At 41.3% G+C, this 12,983-nt stretch overlaps 1 protein-coding gene across 1 annotated transcript; it reads left to right on the forward strand.

The window, feature by feature from the left end:
* The first annotated feature begins 1,286 nt into the window (after window positions 1-1,286).
* Window positions 1,287-8,310, forward strand: trim72.L (tripartite motif containing 72, E3 ubiquitin protein ligase L homeolog). Its single transcript, NM_001086453.2, has 8 exons — window positions 1,287-1,336; window positions 2,508-2,542; window positions 3,835-4,231; window positions 4,575-4,670; window positions 5,218-5,448; window positions 5,700-5,722; window positions 6,940-7,058; window positions 7,428-8,310. Exons 3-8 carry the CDS (start codon window positions 3,836-3,838, stop codon window positions 7,994-7,996), a joined length of 1,434 nt encoding a protein of 477 aa, NP_001079922.1. The 5' UTR covers window positions 1,287-1,336; window positions 2,508-2,542; window position 3,835; the 3' UTR covers window positions 7,997-8,310.
* The last annotated feature ends 4,673 nt before the right edge of the window (window positions 8,311-12,983 follow it).

Consider the following 12,983-nt stretch of genomic DNA (forward strand, 5'->3'; position numbering starts at 1 on the left):
AAGTAGCACTATTGAATCACATGTTGGTTAGCTCGATAAAAGACCATTTGGTCTGAAACGTTGCTGTAATGCCCTTGGTCCAATAAAGGCCGTTTTATTGAAAACTGTGGGTGCTGGACTAATTTCTGTGCCATTAAAAGGCTTAAAGACACAGTCTCTCTTTGTTTATTGGGTATAAATGTTTTTCCTGACGCAATATGAGCCCATGAAGCGAGTGCTGGTATAATATCACATAACTGAGACACAATCACTTTATACGCATTATCCCACCCTAACCTTCAGTCTGGCCTCTGACAGCCAATGAGCTCTTGCCATACTTACCAACAATTCAAAAGTCAATTTAATGCCAAGCTCCTGATCCCCAATTTCCAAGTTTTACCCAGACACTCCCCCATCTGCCCAACATAGTGCCCACTTTCTGCTAACCCCTGACTATTCTGGGGTCTCATTGGTACAATTACAAACAAATACATGGGAATTGAATGCTGGCAGGATGCAGCCAATAAACACATTGGCATTAAGCAATGTGATTTATAGACGGATACAGATAACTCAATGCCAGCTCAGGCCATTCCCCTTACACAGAGCCCAGAGTCAAGCCTTTGGCTATAGGTGAGTAATAATTAGGCCTGGGTGAGTATCCCATCAGTTAGGCAGAGTGAGGTGGCACCCCTGTGCTGCATTTAGCACCCCCTAGTCATCTGCTTTTTACACTTACTTGCCAAACAACAGAATGATCATAAAGAGAGAAGGAATGTAAAGGTTCTCAAGGCATGCTGGGAAATAGCACATGGAATATCAGAGATCTTATAGTCAGACATGAAGGTTTGATCTGTAAATAGCACTGCCTGTTATCCCCCTGCACACATGGAGCAGGCCAGCTAATGAGCTACTTACTGCAGGCAGGGATATCAGGAATGAACCAGCTGAGTCTGAGAGGGGGACAGAATTTGGGGGCAGAATGTTCATTTTGAGACAAGCACTAAAGTGGGTGACAAGCCTTGAGGCAGTGACAGACAGTAAGAAAGACAGTAGACTGGAAGACAAGCAGTAGAAAGACAGAGTAAGACAGTAGATTGAGACACAGTAAGACACAGTAAGAGACAGTCAGTAGAAATGTAGAGCAGGCATTAGTCAGAGAGAGAGAGACAGTCCTACTTACACAGACACACACAAGTGTAAGGTGACAGATGCCTTTCCCAGCAGCTCTCAGCTGTTCCAGGACAAATAACTGTGTCAGAAATAACTGGGTGGGGGAGAGGGTGGGGGGAGATCAGATCCATAGAAGGGTCAGTGTGTTTTCTGGTCAGTCAGAGCTCTCATTGCAACACCACAGGTCAGTCTCTTTTCCTCGGCTTTTCTTACTATCTCTTGCTGATTTGCCACTCACTGTATTTCTATAGACCAACTTTGATCTCCATTAAACCTATAGCCTGACTTTCCTTTGCTTTTCCCAATTCTTTCTTATAATCTGATTGTCTCACTTCTATTGCCTCTGTATCTCCTTGGCCTCTCTATGTCTGTATGTCCTCTGTCTCTTCTGTCTGTATCTCCTCGACTTCTCTTTGCCTGTATCTCCTCAGCCTATCTCTCTATCTGTATCTTCTCAGCCTCCTCCTGTATGACTGCCCTCGACTTCTCTCTATCTATAGTAGGGATGCACCAAATCCACTATTTTGGATTCGGCCGAACCCCTGAATCCTTTGCGAGAGATTCGGCCGAATACCAAACCGAATCCTAACCTTAGGGACGGGAAGGGGAAAACATTATTTACTTCCTTGTTTTGTGACAAAAAGTCACGCAATTTCCATCCCACCCCTAATTTGCATATGCAAATTAGGATTGGAATTTGGTTCGGCGGGCAGAAGGATTCGGCCGAATCCGAATCCTGCTGAAAAAGGCCAAATCCCAAACCGAATCCTGGATTCTCTGCATCCCTAATCTATAGCTCTTTAGCCTCTGCATCTTCTTAGCCTCTCCCTGTATGTATGTCGCCAAACTCTCTCTCCATCTGTATCTCTTTGACCTCTCCCTGTCTGTGTCTCCTTAGCCTTTCTTTCTCTGTATCTCTTCAGCCTCTATCTGTATCTCTTTAGCCTCTATCTGTATCTCTTCAGCCTCTATCTGTATCTCTTTAGCCTCTATCTGTATCTCTTCAGCCTCTATCTGTATCTCTTTAGCCTCTATCTATCTGTATCTCCCCAGCCTCTCTCTGTCTGTGTCCTCAACCTCTCCCTGTCTGTATTTCTTTATACTCTCCCTGTCTATATCTTCTCAGCCTCTCACTCTCTCTTTATCTCTTTAGCCTCTCTAATCACTCTCTTATCTCCTTTGAATCCCCCTGTCTGTATATCTTCAGCCTCTCTCTATCTGTGTCTCCTCTGCTTCTCTAGTATCTCTATGTCTGTACATCCTCAGTCTCTCTTTGTATCTCTGCAGCCTCTATGACACTAATTCTAAATATCATTAGACCGCTCACCCCTAAATGTCACTTTCTCTCTCCTCAGATCTGTCCTGAGTGGATTCTCTGACATCTCTGCAGGTAACACATCTCGCTTTGTTAATCATAAGAGTGGGATTTTACCTTAGTAATTTGCCATTACAGAGCTAATACAGTATGAGACAGATACACAAGCTATTCATTACAATCCAAATTCTGGCTCAATGACCAACCAGAACTGAAATAATTCTAGTAACCTATTAGAAACTTAAAGGGGAAATAAACCTGAAATATACATTTTACATAATGAAATCAGTCCCTGTGAGAAGAGGGGTCTCTGAGATCAAATGATCAAGGTATGCAGGGATGTTAAACACAGAACACTAGTAACTGTAAATGCAAGCAACTTTATTGATTTTAATTCACATGTATTGGAAAGTTGCTTAACACTTGCTTTAAAATGTGTGAAATGGTATCTGAGTTCTTTCTTCCTTTAAATGTAAAACAAAATGTCAGCTGTGCAGTGGGTATGTGAAATGGCAGTGTATGATGCAGGTGGCAGAGCTAGGGGCAGTGGGTTGTTGTTATCAGAACTGGTGTTAGTGGAATTGGTGTTTTGTACCCCGAGACCCCCAATCTTACACCAGGCAGAAGAGTCAGGCAGATTTTGGTGAGGACAGGAACTAATGCAGCACTGAAGCCTGAAGGCAATGTAACGTCAGGCTGAGCCAAAGCCTGTGCAGCTGCTGAATATCCCCACCTAAACCCCCACAGAGATCCAGATATCTCCCTGACCTTGGGACACTCCCTTGGCCTAGACTTTAAGGGCCACAATTCTGCCTATTCGAATCTCACTGACAGCACACAGGGGCAGAGTAAAACTGAGGAGCCAATTGTTACTATTCATTATCAGCCCCTGAGCCTGTTCTATAGCTATAGATTTGTTTCCTAAAGTTCCTTGATCTCTATGTTGCTCCTTCTCCCCTTCCCTCTGTCCTGTAACATTAGCCTTCCTGGCAGCTCATGACATTCCCTGGACTTCTATTTAAAGAAAGCGAAACCACCCCCTTCATGCCAGTCTGAGCAATGCTCTGATAATGAGAGGGACGCTCTCTAACTACTAATAGAGAAAAGTCTCTAGATAGGAATAACTGCTCTGTACTCCTGTATTATAGTAAAGTCATGCTCTAAGCCCCCACTTTAATGGTGGGGAAAGCAATGCACAAGCCTCCTCATTAGAAGAAAATAATGCTCTTTGATCCAAGCTTATATTTCAGACCCAAGTTTGATTTTGGTGCAGGTCTGAAAGGGACTCCAGGGGACTGAACCAAAGGGAAGTCTGTTTCTGGATTTAAGTTCTTCAGCTCACAGTTCTGTCCATTTGTGCCCCTCAGCATGTCGACTCCGCAACTGATGCAAGGAATGCAGAAGGACCTCACGTGTCAGCTGTGTCTTGAGCTGTTCCGAGCCCCTGTCACACCTGAGTGTGGTCACACCTTCTGCCAGGGCTGCTTGACTGGAGTTCCGAAGAACCAAGACCAAAATGGATCAACACCATGTCCAACTTGCCAGAGCCCCTCTCGCCCAGAGACCCTTCAGATCAACCGTCAACTGGAACACCTTGTCCAAAGCTTTAAGCAGGTCCCACAAGGCCACTGTCTGGAGCACATGGACCCCCTGAGTGTCTACTGTGAGCAAGACAAGGAGCTTATCTGCGGGGTGTGCGCCTCACTCGGCAAGCACAAGGGCCACAATATTATCACAGCTTCTGAGGCCTTTGCCAAGCTGAAGGTATCTTGGAATGTTACACCATTTCTCACCTATACTATGAGACACATACAAACCATTGGGAAAGTGGGGGTAGGAAGTATTTTTATGAGGTGCCCCTGATATGCATGTACATTTTACTTTCTCTGAGCTATACTAATTGCCAATGCCTATTACTCAGGGTTCCCTTAAATAAGCACACACAACTCACAGTTCATGCCATTCATCTGAATAACATTCCATGTAGAGTAACTTGGTGTGATTCTACATTATGCCATGTATATTATATATATGTACTATTATATATTACACTGTGGCTGTATTGATGCATGTGATATCTGACTTAGTTCTATCTCTTTCCTCATAGAGGCAGCTTCCCCAGCAACAAGTTATCTTGCAGGAGGCACGACTAAAGAAAGAGAAGACGGTGGCTGTGTTAGACAGACAGGTGGCTGAAGTACAGGTAAGTGGTCTCTGTGTTATACAAAACACAGGGGGGGCTTTCTTTACTCCCTTTAACAGTCAGCAATTATCACCATTCTACCAAGGACCCCTCCACTTATTCTCAGATTCTTTCTAGTTCCAGCTATAGACCTTATTGTTCCTTCATTACATCAATAGTTAACAGCTACAGAATGTATCCAACCCATATCCCAACATCAGTTCGAGTCTAATCTACTCCTCTACCAATGATCCATGATGCATGTGTCCTACCAGTGTCCTTTCTCCCAACATATTCTTCTCTTTCCCATTGGCTTAACCCTAACCTGCAAGGTCCCATGACTCCCAACCTCTTTGCATTCTACAGCCTTTCACCAGGATCTTGTAGTTCCAAGGTTATGTTCTAATGAAATCCCATATCTACCAAGAGTTTGCTCCATCTATTGATTACGTTTTAGGATGCTCTCTCAGTCTTTATTTTATGAATATGGCAAAGTCTAGAACAGTTGTTTTCCCTTTTTTGTGTTACCAAGAATATTCTCTACTACTTCCACCTCCCCTCTCTGTAGGACACAGTGTCTCGCTTTAAGGGCAATGTGAAGCATCAGCTCAATGCCATGCGCTCCTACCTGAACATAATGGAAGCCTCACTTGGCAAGGAAGCTGACAAAGCTGAAAGTGCGGCCACAGAAGCTCTGCTTGTAGAAAGGAAGACTATGGGCCATTACCTGGATCAGCTCCGGCAGATGGAAGGAGTTCTGAAGGATGTGGAAGGCCAGGAGCAAACTGAATTCCTCAGGGTGAGCCACTCAAACATGGAGTTAGGTCAAATGTGGGTTAATGTTAATGCTTTTTGGGCATAGCTCTCTTTACCTATTGGTTTTTGGTTATTGGTTGTTTGTATGTGTTACTGTATGTCTAATGTATAAGTCCATTTATTGTACAGTGCTTCAGAATATGTTGGCATTTAATAAATAATATTAATATAAATATACTAAGTATGAAGAAGCTGAGACTTACTTTCTGTTTAATTGTTCTCTTTTCTTTTCAGAAATACTGTGTGGTGGCAGCAAGGTAATTTATTATGTCCCTTAAAGGAGACATATAGGATAAATGAAAAAAAAAAATAACCCCTTTATTGGAGCTATAGATGTTCACTGGTCCCTGTCTGTGTTTCAAATGAGGGGTGGGAGTGTCCTAACGGTCCCTGCCAGAAGCACAGTAGGAGGGGGACAGCCAATCACAGCCCTGCAGTCACACAAGCACAGACAGGCTTCAGTTCCCTATCAGGTCCTGCTAGCTGCTGATTGGTTCCTGTCCTACAGTGCAGTGAGCTGAGTGCACAGCCTGGGAATTCAGGGAGCAGCAAGTGGAAGAGAAGGGAGGGATTATTAGGGTTTTTGCAGAAATATTCAATAAATCAGCCTGAAACACTACTTTTTTAAGCACAATTCTTCTATATCTAAATGAGTATAATACACTGGTAAATTCAAATTTTTACACAAAATGTCTCCTTTAAAACATATTGTCTTTTCCCCTTCCGGTTAAGCTAAAACTTTAGTGACTATCCCTATTGCAATTGGCTACACAGGGCCATGTTCTCATTCATTAAATAGTGAATAATGTACCCACTGTTGTAACATATAAGGATATTATAAGTCACTGAGGAGTTCCATGACCATTTTAAGGGATAAGGCTGAAAGCTGAGCCCTATTATACAGGTCATGGAACTTCAAGGTGATGTGTAATATCCTTATATTTTACAATAGGGGTTGCTTTATTTACTATTGTACACAGGCTTCGGTGAGTCATGTAACAAAATGGCATCACTGAGTACAGATTATATTGGATTACATCACTCAGCACCATTTATAATGATATAATTTACTGACAATTCATGGCTCTTGTGTATTTTTGTGTATTATAACCACATATGGCATGTCATGAATGTTACTGACCACAATCCGTCGTATGAAAGCCATCCTATTCCCACTCTGCATGGAATGAATCCTTTCTAAAGCCTCTCCAACCCTGCACACATTATTTTCCACTTCAATTGAACAAATTAAACAAATGAATTAATACAATGTAGATCTATGTTTTCTTAACCCTAATTTCTAACCATTCTCATCTTACTGCTACAATCCATAGGCAATCATCTGGATCGTGTACATGGCCTATTAGAATGGGTGAAGTCTGATATAGGAGCAGCCATTAGACTGACACATTATAGATCATCACACCACCCCTGCCCATCTCCCCTCTACTTTCCTCTCTTCTCTAATCCATAGGTTGAACAAGATTTTATCTGAATCCCCTCCTCCTGGTCGTCTGGACATCCAGCTTCCCATCATCTCAGATGAGTTTAAATTCCAAGTATGGAGGAAAATGTTTAGAGCCCTGATGCCAGGTAAGGAGATAAAGTGCACAGTACAAATAGTGGCCTAATCCAACAATTCAAGATAAATCCATATTAGTCAGTTAAATGTTTAACAACTCAAGTGATGGTGGACTTAACATAGTCAAAGGGCTTTATGCCATACTCCAATTGCAAGACACCCTGATACTAGTTTGCCAGAGATTAATTTGGATTCTCTATATGGGGACTGACTGTTGTATCTCTGTCATGAGACAATATGGTGACTTGATCATGAGCAACTACTTGATAGGTATGAGGTATGAAATCAGAACACTCTAATGATACCTTGTCCATGATGTTGTGTAGTTGACATACTAAAGTCTTGGTTCATTTGCCTCCCTCATCCCCATTATTCCTCAGCACTGGAGAACATGACATTTGACCCAGACACAGCCCAGCAGTACTTGGTGGTTTCCTCAGAAGGCAAATCTGTAGAGTGCGCGGACCAAAAGCAATCGGTGTCCGATGAACCCAACCGCTTCGACAAAAGCAACTGCCTAGTGAGCAAACAGAGCTTCACAGAAGGGGAGCACTACTGGGAGGTCATAGTAGAGGACAAGCCACGTTGGGCATTGGGTATCATCTCTGAGACTGCCAACCGTAAGGGCAAGCTTCACGCCACTCCTTCCAATGGCTTCTGGATCATTGGCTGTAAGGAGGGGAAAGTATATGAGGCCCATACAGAACAGAAGGAGCCACGTGTCCTGCGTGTAGAAGGCCGCCCAGAAAAGATAGGAGTCTATCTCAGCTTCTCAGATGGGGTGGTGTCCTTCTTTGATTCAAGCGATGAAGACAACCTCAAGCTCCTCTACACCTTCAATGAGCGTTTCTCCGGTCGACTCCATCCCTTCTTTGATGTCTGCTGGCATGATAAAGGAAAGAACTCACAGCCCCTGAAGATCTTCTACCCCCCAGCTGAACAGCTATAACTGCCAGAGACGGCACTGAAGGGGTCTGTATGTGAGCAAGGGGTAGGTAGCAGGCAACAATGAACATGCTCTCCTGTAAAGTTCTAGCAATAAAATCTATGAACCCTACCTACATCCCACTGAAGGGAGACAGAAGCTGCTACACTGAGGTGCCAACATCGTCCCAAAATCTCTGTATAGAGCACTGTGCTCAGCGGGAAGCAGAGGGACTGATACCAAGTGTAGTGTTTTCCTTTCTGCCCGACTATCCCATACTTTCATACTCACACTGTTTGCGTTTATCACAAATAAACTAGTCACAATAGTGTAATAAATCAGCCTCGGTGTCTTGTATATATGTGTGTGTGCACTGCATGCTGGGCTTTGCAGGTTGGTTATAAAGTAATGGCTCCATTTTTGTCAGGAGCTCCAATCATGCAGGGGTTAATCGGTCTTTTAGTCCAGCCAATCGGAGCAGGGTTATTTATAACCCTTCTCCACTTTCTGTTCATTGTCATTGTGAGTTGGTGCTTGTTTTTGAATGTAGGCAAGTTTGTGTGTGACCCAGTCTGTCTACCCCAACTTGCCTTGTATCTGAATGACCTGATACTGGCCTGACTTGACTCTCATTCTGTTTATCCCTTGGTGCTGTATAATCCACTGGTTTCTAACCCAGCCCAAGAGGAAAACCTTTTGTATATCTAATAAATGCCAGTACCCCACCCCCCTGGTCTGGCCACTGATATCTAGTGCAGTAACATCAACTCCCATTATATTACAGAGAGCCCAAGTGATTCAGATTAGAAATGTCTGAATTACCTACACTACTTGGACCAGCTGAGGTTCTGTGAGTTCCTCAGTGCAGATAGAAGGTGGCTAAGATAAAGAAATGGTTGTATCCTATATATATCGCCCACACTAAGTAAGTCTCTCTTGGATTTTAATAAATACTTACTCAAATCAAGCCTGGCCCTGAAGTTCCCCCTGGGCCTGACTTGAACCATTCAGATTCACTCAGCATATTAACCAGACAGCTTTATTTGAGGCATACATTAATACAGAGTAATATAATTCAGAGTATTAAATAATAGCTCATACGTCCTGAAAGCTCAACAGGACGTGGAGGGAACAATTAGCAATACAACAAGTGACCATTTAACCATTTCTTCTTCCATGGGGCTGATCCAGTGGCATCCAATCATTGTTCTTCTAATGGTGTCACTATTTCCATCTTAGGGACAGACTCACAGTCTCAGTACAATAGACAAATAAGGTCCATCTACTGTGTCAGCTCAGTGTCCAGAATGGTATCGGTGCTGTGGTTTCTGAAACTATATGTGTCTTTCTTAACCTTGCACTAGTAATACTTGTGACTTGGGACAACAGATGTATTCCTTGTTCTGTGCAAACATTCTACAACCCTAATACCAGAATGGCCTTTAACCTTGAGCTTCTTCTATAACACAGCAATTCTGTACTAGTGTCCTGTTCTATAATCTTTGTTCTTTGATAATAACCACTTATGCCTTAAATCTAAAACCCTGATTTCTACAGTCAGCAGTTTATTGTCCCATGAATGGGGCCTTCTGACAGGCCTGTCAAGCCAATACCTGATCAAAATTAGCAAGTTGTTAGAAAGCAAGACGATCAATATTGTATTCCTTTATAGTACCCAAAGCATAAATTCAATAGCAGAGACACTGCTCCTAATTGCCCCCCTGTTATGCACAGTGCACAGTTTACAAATGTAAACACTGTAATGCAGGTGGGTGTTCATCTTCATTTTATTTACCTGCCTTAAATTGTGAAATCCTGCTCTTGATATGGGAGCTGTGCTCTCCAAACTGTGTTTTAAACATTCACGGCCTAAAGATTCTTTAGAATAACCATAAAACCCTCATATATTGAGAAATGGGAAGCCCTCTCTTTAAAGGATTTGAAAGAAAATTATCTCCACCCAAAAATACATACCTGTCTTTTTTTTTAAAAAAAAGATGGTTGTCTCAAGTTCTGTTGTGTTATTTATAAATAATATATATACCATAATGTTAACATTCAAAATAGAAATATGACATTAAATACTTACCTAGTGGCTAAAGTATTTCATTTTCAAGTTCCTTCGTCATATAGATGTCATTATGTATCTTCACCAGCAGGGGCACCAATAAGAAACATCTTGTGGAGCAGTTAATCTGCATCATATGATGGTACGACGGGGCTAACTACTGAGGTCCTGTCTATCTGAAGGCAGACATTACATTCAAAATGGGGAATATAAATCTGTTGTAAAACAAAATTCAATACCCAAGCAAAATTGTGCAAAACGAAAATGTATTTAACAACAAATATTTTATTAGACAAACAGAAAGAATAAATGAAGGCATAGTGGCACTTTCTGAAGTTGCACATTGAATGCCACATGCAGTACCCCCAAATGGCCACAGGATGTCACATAAACATGTTTGTATTGTGTTGTATAATTGTGTTTATCAGTTAAAGTGCAGGCAGCTGCTGAGCCAGGAGTAGTAAGTGATGATCTGCATACCAGTCGAGGATTCCCATACATACATAAAGGACATTTCTTTGGATACAAAGAACAAAGCCTTATGTTTATCTCATAATTGTTAGTACCCCACACCCGCTGGTCGGGGAGCTCCTTCTCCTGGCCACTGATATCTAGTGCAGTAACATCAACTCCCATTATATTACAGAGAGCCCAAGTGATTTAGATTGGTCTGAATTACGTACACCACTTTGCCCAGCTGAGGTCCCCAGGCCAGGTCCTGTGTGTTCCTCAGAGCAGATAAGGAAATGCAAAGTCATGGCTGGTACAGGCTGCCAGTCCAACTTACTAACAAACATCCCACAAGCTGCAGCAGAGGTATTGTTAGGTGCACAAGGCACCCCATAATCATATTTAGCCTACAATGTATGTGCAGATGGCACCCCCTTCCCTATTCAGCCTTACTCTTCTCTTTACAGTTTATTTCTTCTTGTCCCATATCTTTCTCTCCTTTTCACCCCCTTCTGTTTTATTTTCCTTCCATCCATGGGATTCTCTGCTTGTGTCCTAACTTCACTCTTTCTTCTCTTCTTCCTCTCTGTTTCTTCTCTCCTCCCATTCACTCTTGTCAATGTCGGACTGGCCCACTGGGATACCAGGAAAACTCCCGGTGGGCCCAGGTGTCAGTGGGCCTCTTCCTCTCAACATTTGGTCTATTTCATGGCTATTCCCTATTCCGTTAAGGGGCTTAAAAATGAAAGAATAGAGTATAGTATAATAGAGATAAAAGACTAGGAGAATAAAGAGGTTGAGTGAAGAAATGTAGAATAATAGTTTGGAAAGTGGGCCCCTGGTCTAAGGTTTTCTGGTGGGCCCTGGCATCCCAGTGACTCTTGTGACTCCTCCCCTTCCTCTTCTGCTCCCCCATCCCCTTTCTGCTTCACCCCTTTTATTCTCTGAGAAGATGTGGCCTATTAACAGCTGTTGGCTTTGACGGCAGCCTCCCAAATAAACCACTAGAAACCTCAATAGGCTGTAAATAAAGAGCAGAAAGAGGTTTATGGGGACAGAAGTTCCTGACACAATTTTCACAGCGCTGAGATGGAGGAAACACTTTCTGTAACGGTTTCTGGGTCAACAGAGGTTTCTTCTTAAAGATCAGTTTAAAATGCTGAAGACAAAAAAAGGAATTTGGTCACCAGGTAATTCTTCTTCCTCTGAAGAGATATTTACACCAAATAAGAAAAGCTGCATAATTCTAATCTAGACACTTCCTTAGACTCTGGTAAGAGTTCTTTAGACAGATCCCCTTAAAAGGAGACAATAATGAACAATATACGCTTTCATTTTGGGCTAAAAACGTATATTATTAATTTGGATCACACCTCAGCTCTGACCCAAAGGAGAGGTACAGTTCTTGTGTTTACTACACTCAATACATCATTAATGTTAGTGTTTTTCATTGGACTATAACAGTCCCGTGTAATGGAGCCAAATGACACATTTCATTTTTAACCTTTTAAGTTTAAAAATGTTAAAGGAGACATTTTGTGTAAAAAATAAGAATTATTATATATGGGGGCAGCCATTCAAATGAGAAAGGGCTCAAGTTACACAGCAGATAAGCACTGTAGAACATAATGTTATCTGTTATCCACTATTTAAAATGGGCCATATAGCCTTTTTCAATTTCCCCATTGCTACACAGCAGCTTGTTTATATAAACTATAGTAGTACTTATCTGTTATCTACTGTGTATCCTGTGCTTGAATGACTGCCCCCATGGCTACACAGCAGCTTGTTTATATAAACTATAGTAGTACTTATCTGTTATCTACTGTGTATCCCGTGCTTGAATGGCTGCCCCCATGGCTACACAGAAGTTTGTTTATATAAACTATAGTAGTACTTATCTGTTATCTACTGTGTATCCTGTGCCTATTATTATATATTATATTACTTATTTTACTGTTTATTATTATTATTATTTATTGTATTACTTATTTTACTGTTTATTATTATTATTTATTATATGACTTATTTTACTGTTTATTATTATTATTATTATTATTATTATTTATTGTATTACTTATTTTACTGTTTATTATTATTATTTATCATATTACTTATTTTACTGTTTATTATTATTGTTATTTATTGTATTACTTATTTTACTGTTTATTTTTATTATTATTATTATATTACTTATTTTAATGCTTATTATTATTATTACAAATTATTATTGTATTACTTATTTTACTGTTTATTATTATTATTATTACACAAGTGTCTTTACTTTTTTACGGGATTAAACAAACCAACAAAGATGGACAATAATCCAACAACGAAAGGATACAAAGGAGAAGATTTTCCCTTCTAACAAGATGCTCTCTCTAAAAACAAATGCTCTGTAAGGCTAAAAATGTAGTGTTATTGCAACTTTTTATTTCTCATCTTTCTACTTAGACCTCTCCTCAGGCCCGGACTGGCAATCTGTGGGTTCTG

The sequence above is a fragment of the Xenopus laevis genome, chromosome 9_10L, assembly GCF_017654675.1.
Source record: "Xenopus laevis strain J_2021 chromosome 9_10L, Xenopus_laevis_v10.1, whole genome shotgun sequence".
NCBI classification, from domain to species: domain Eukaryota; kingdom Metazoa; phylum Chordata; class Amphibia; order Anura; family Pipidae; genus Xenopus; species Xenopus laevis.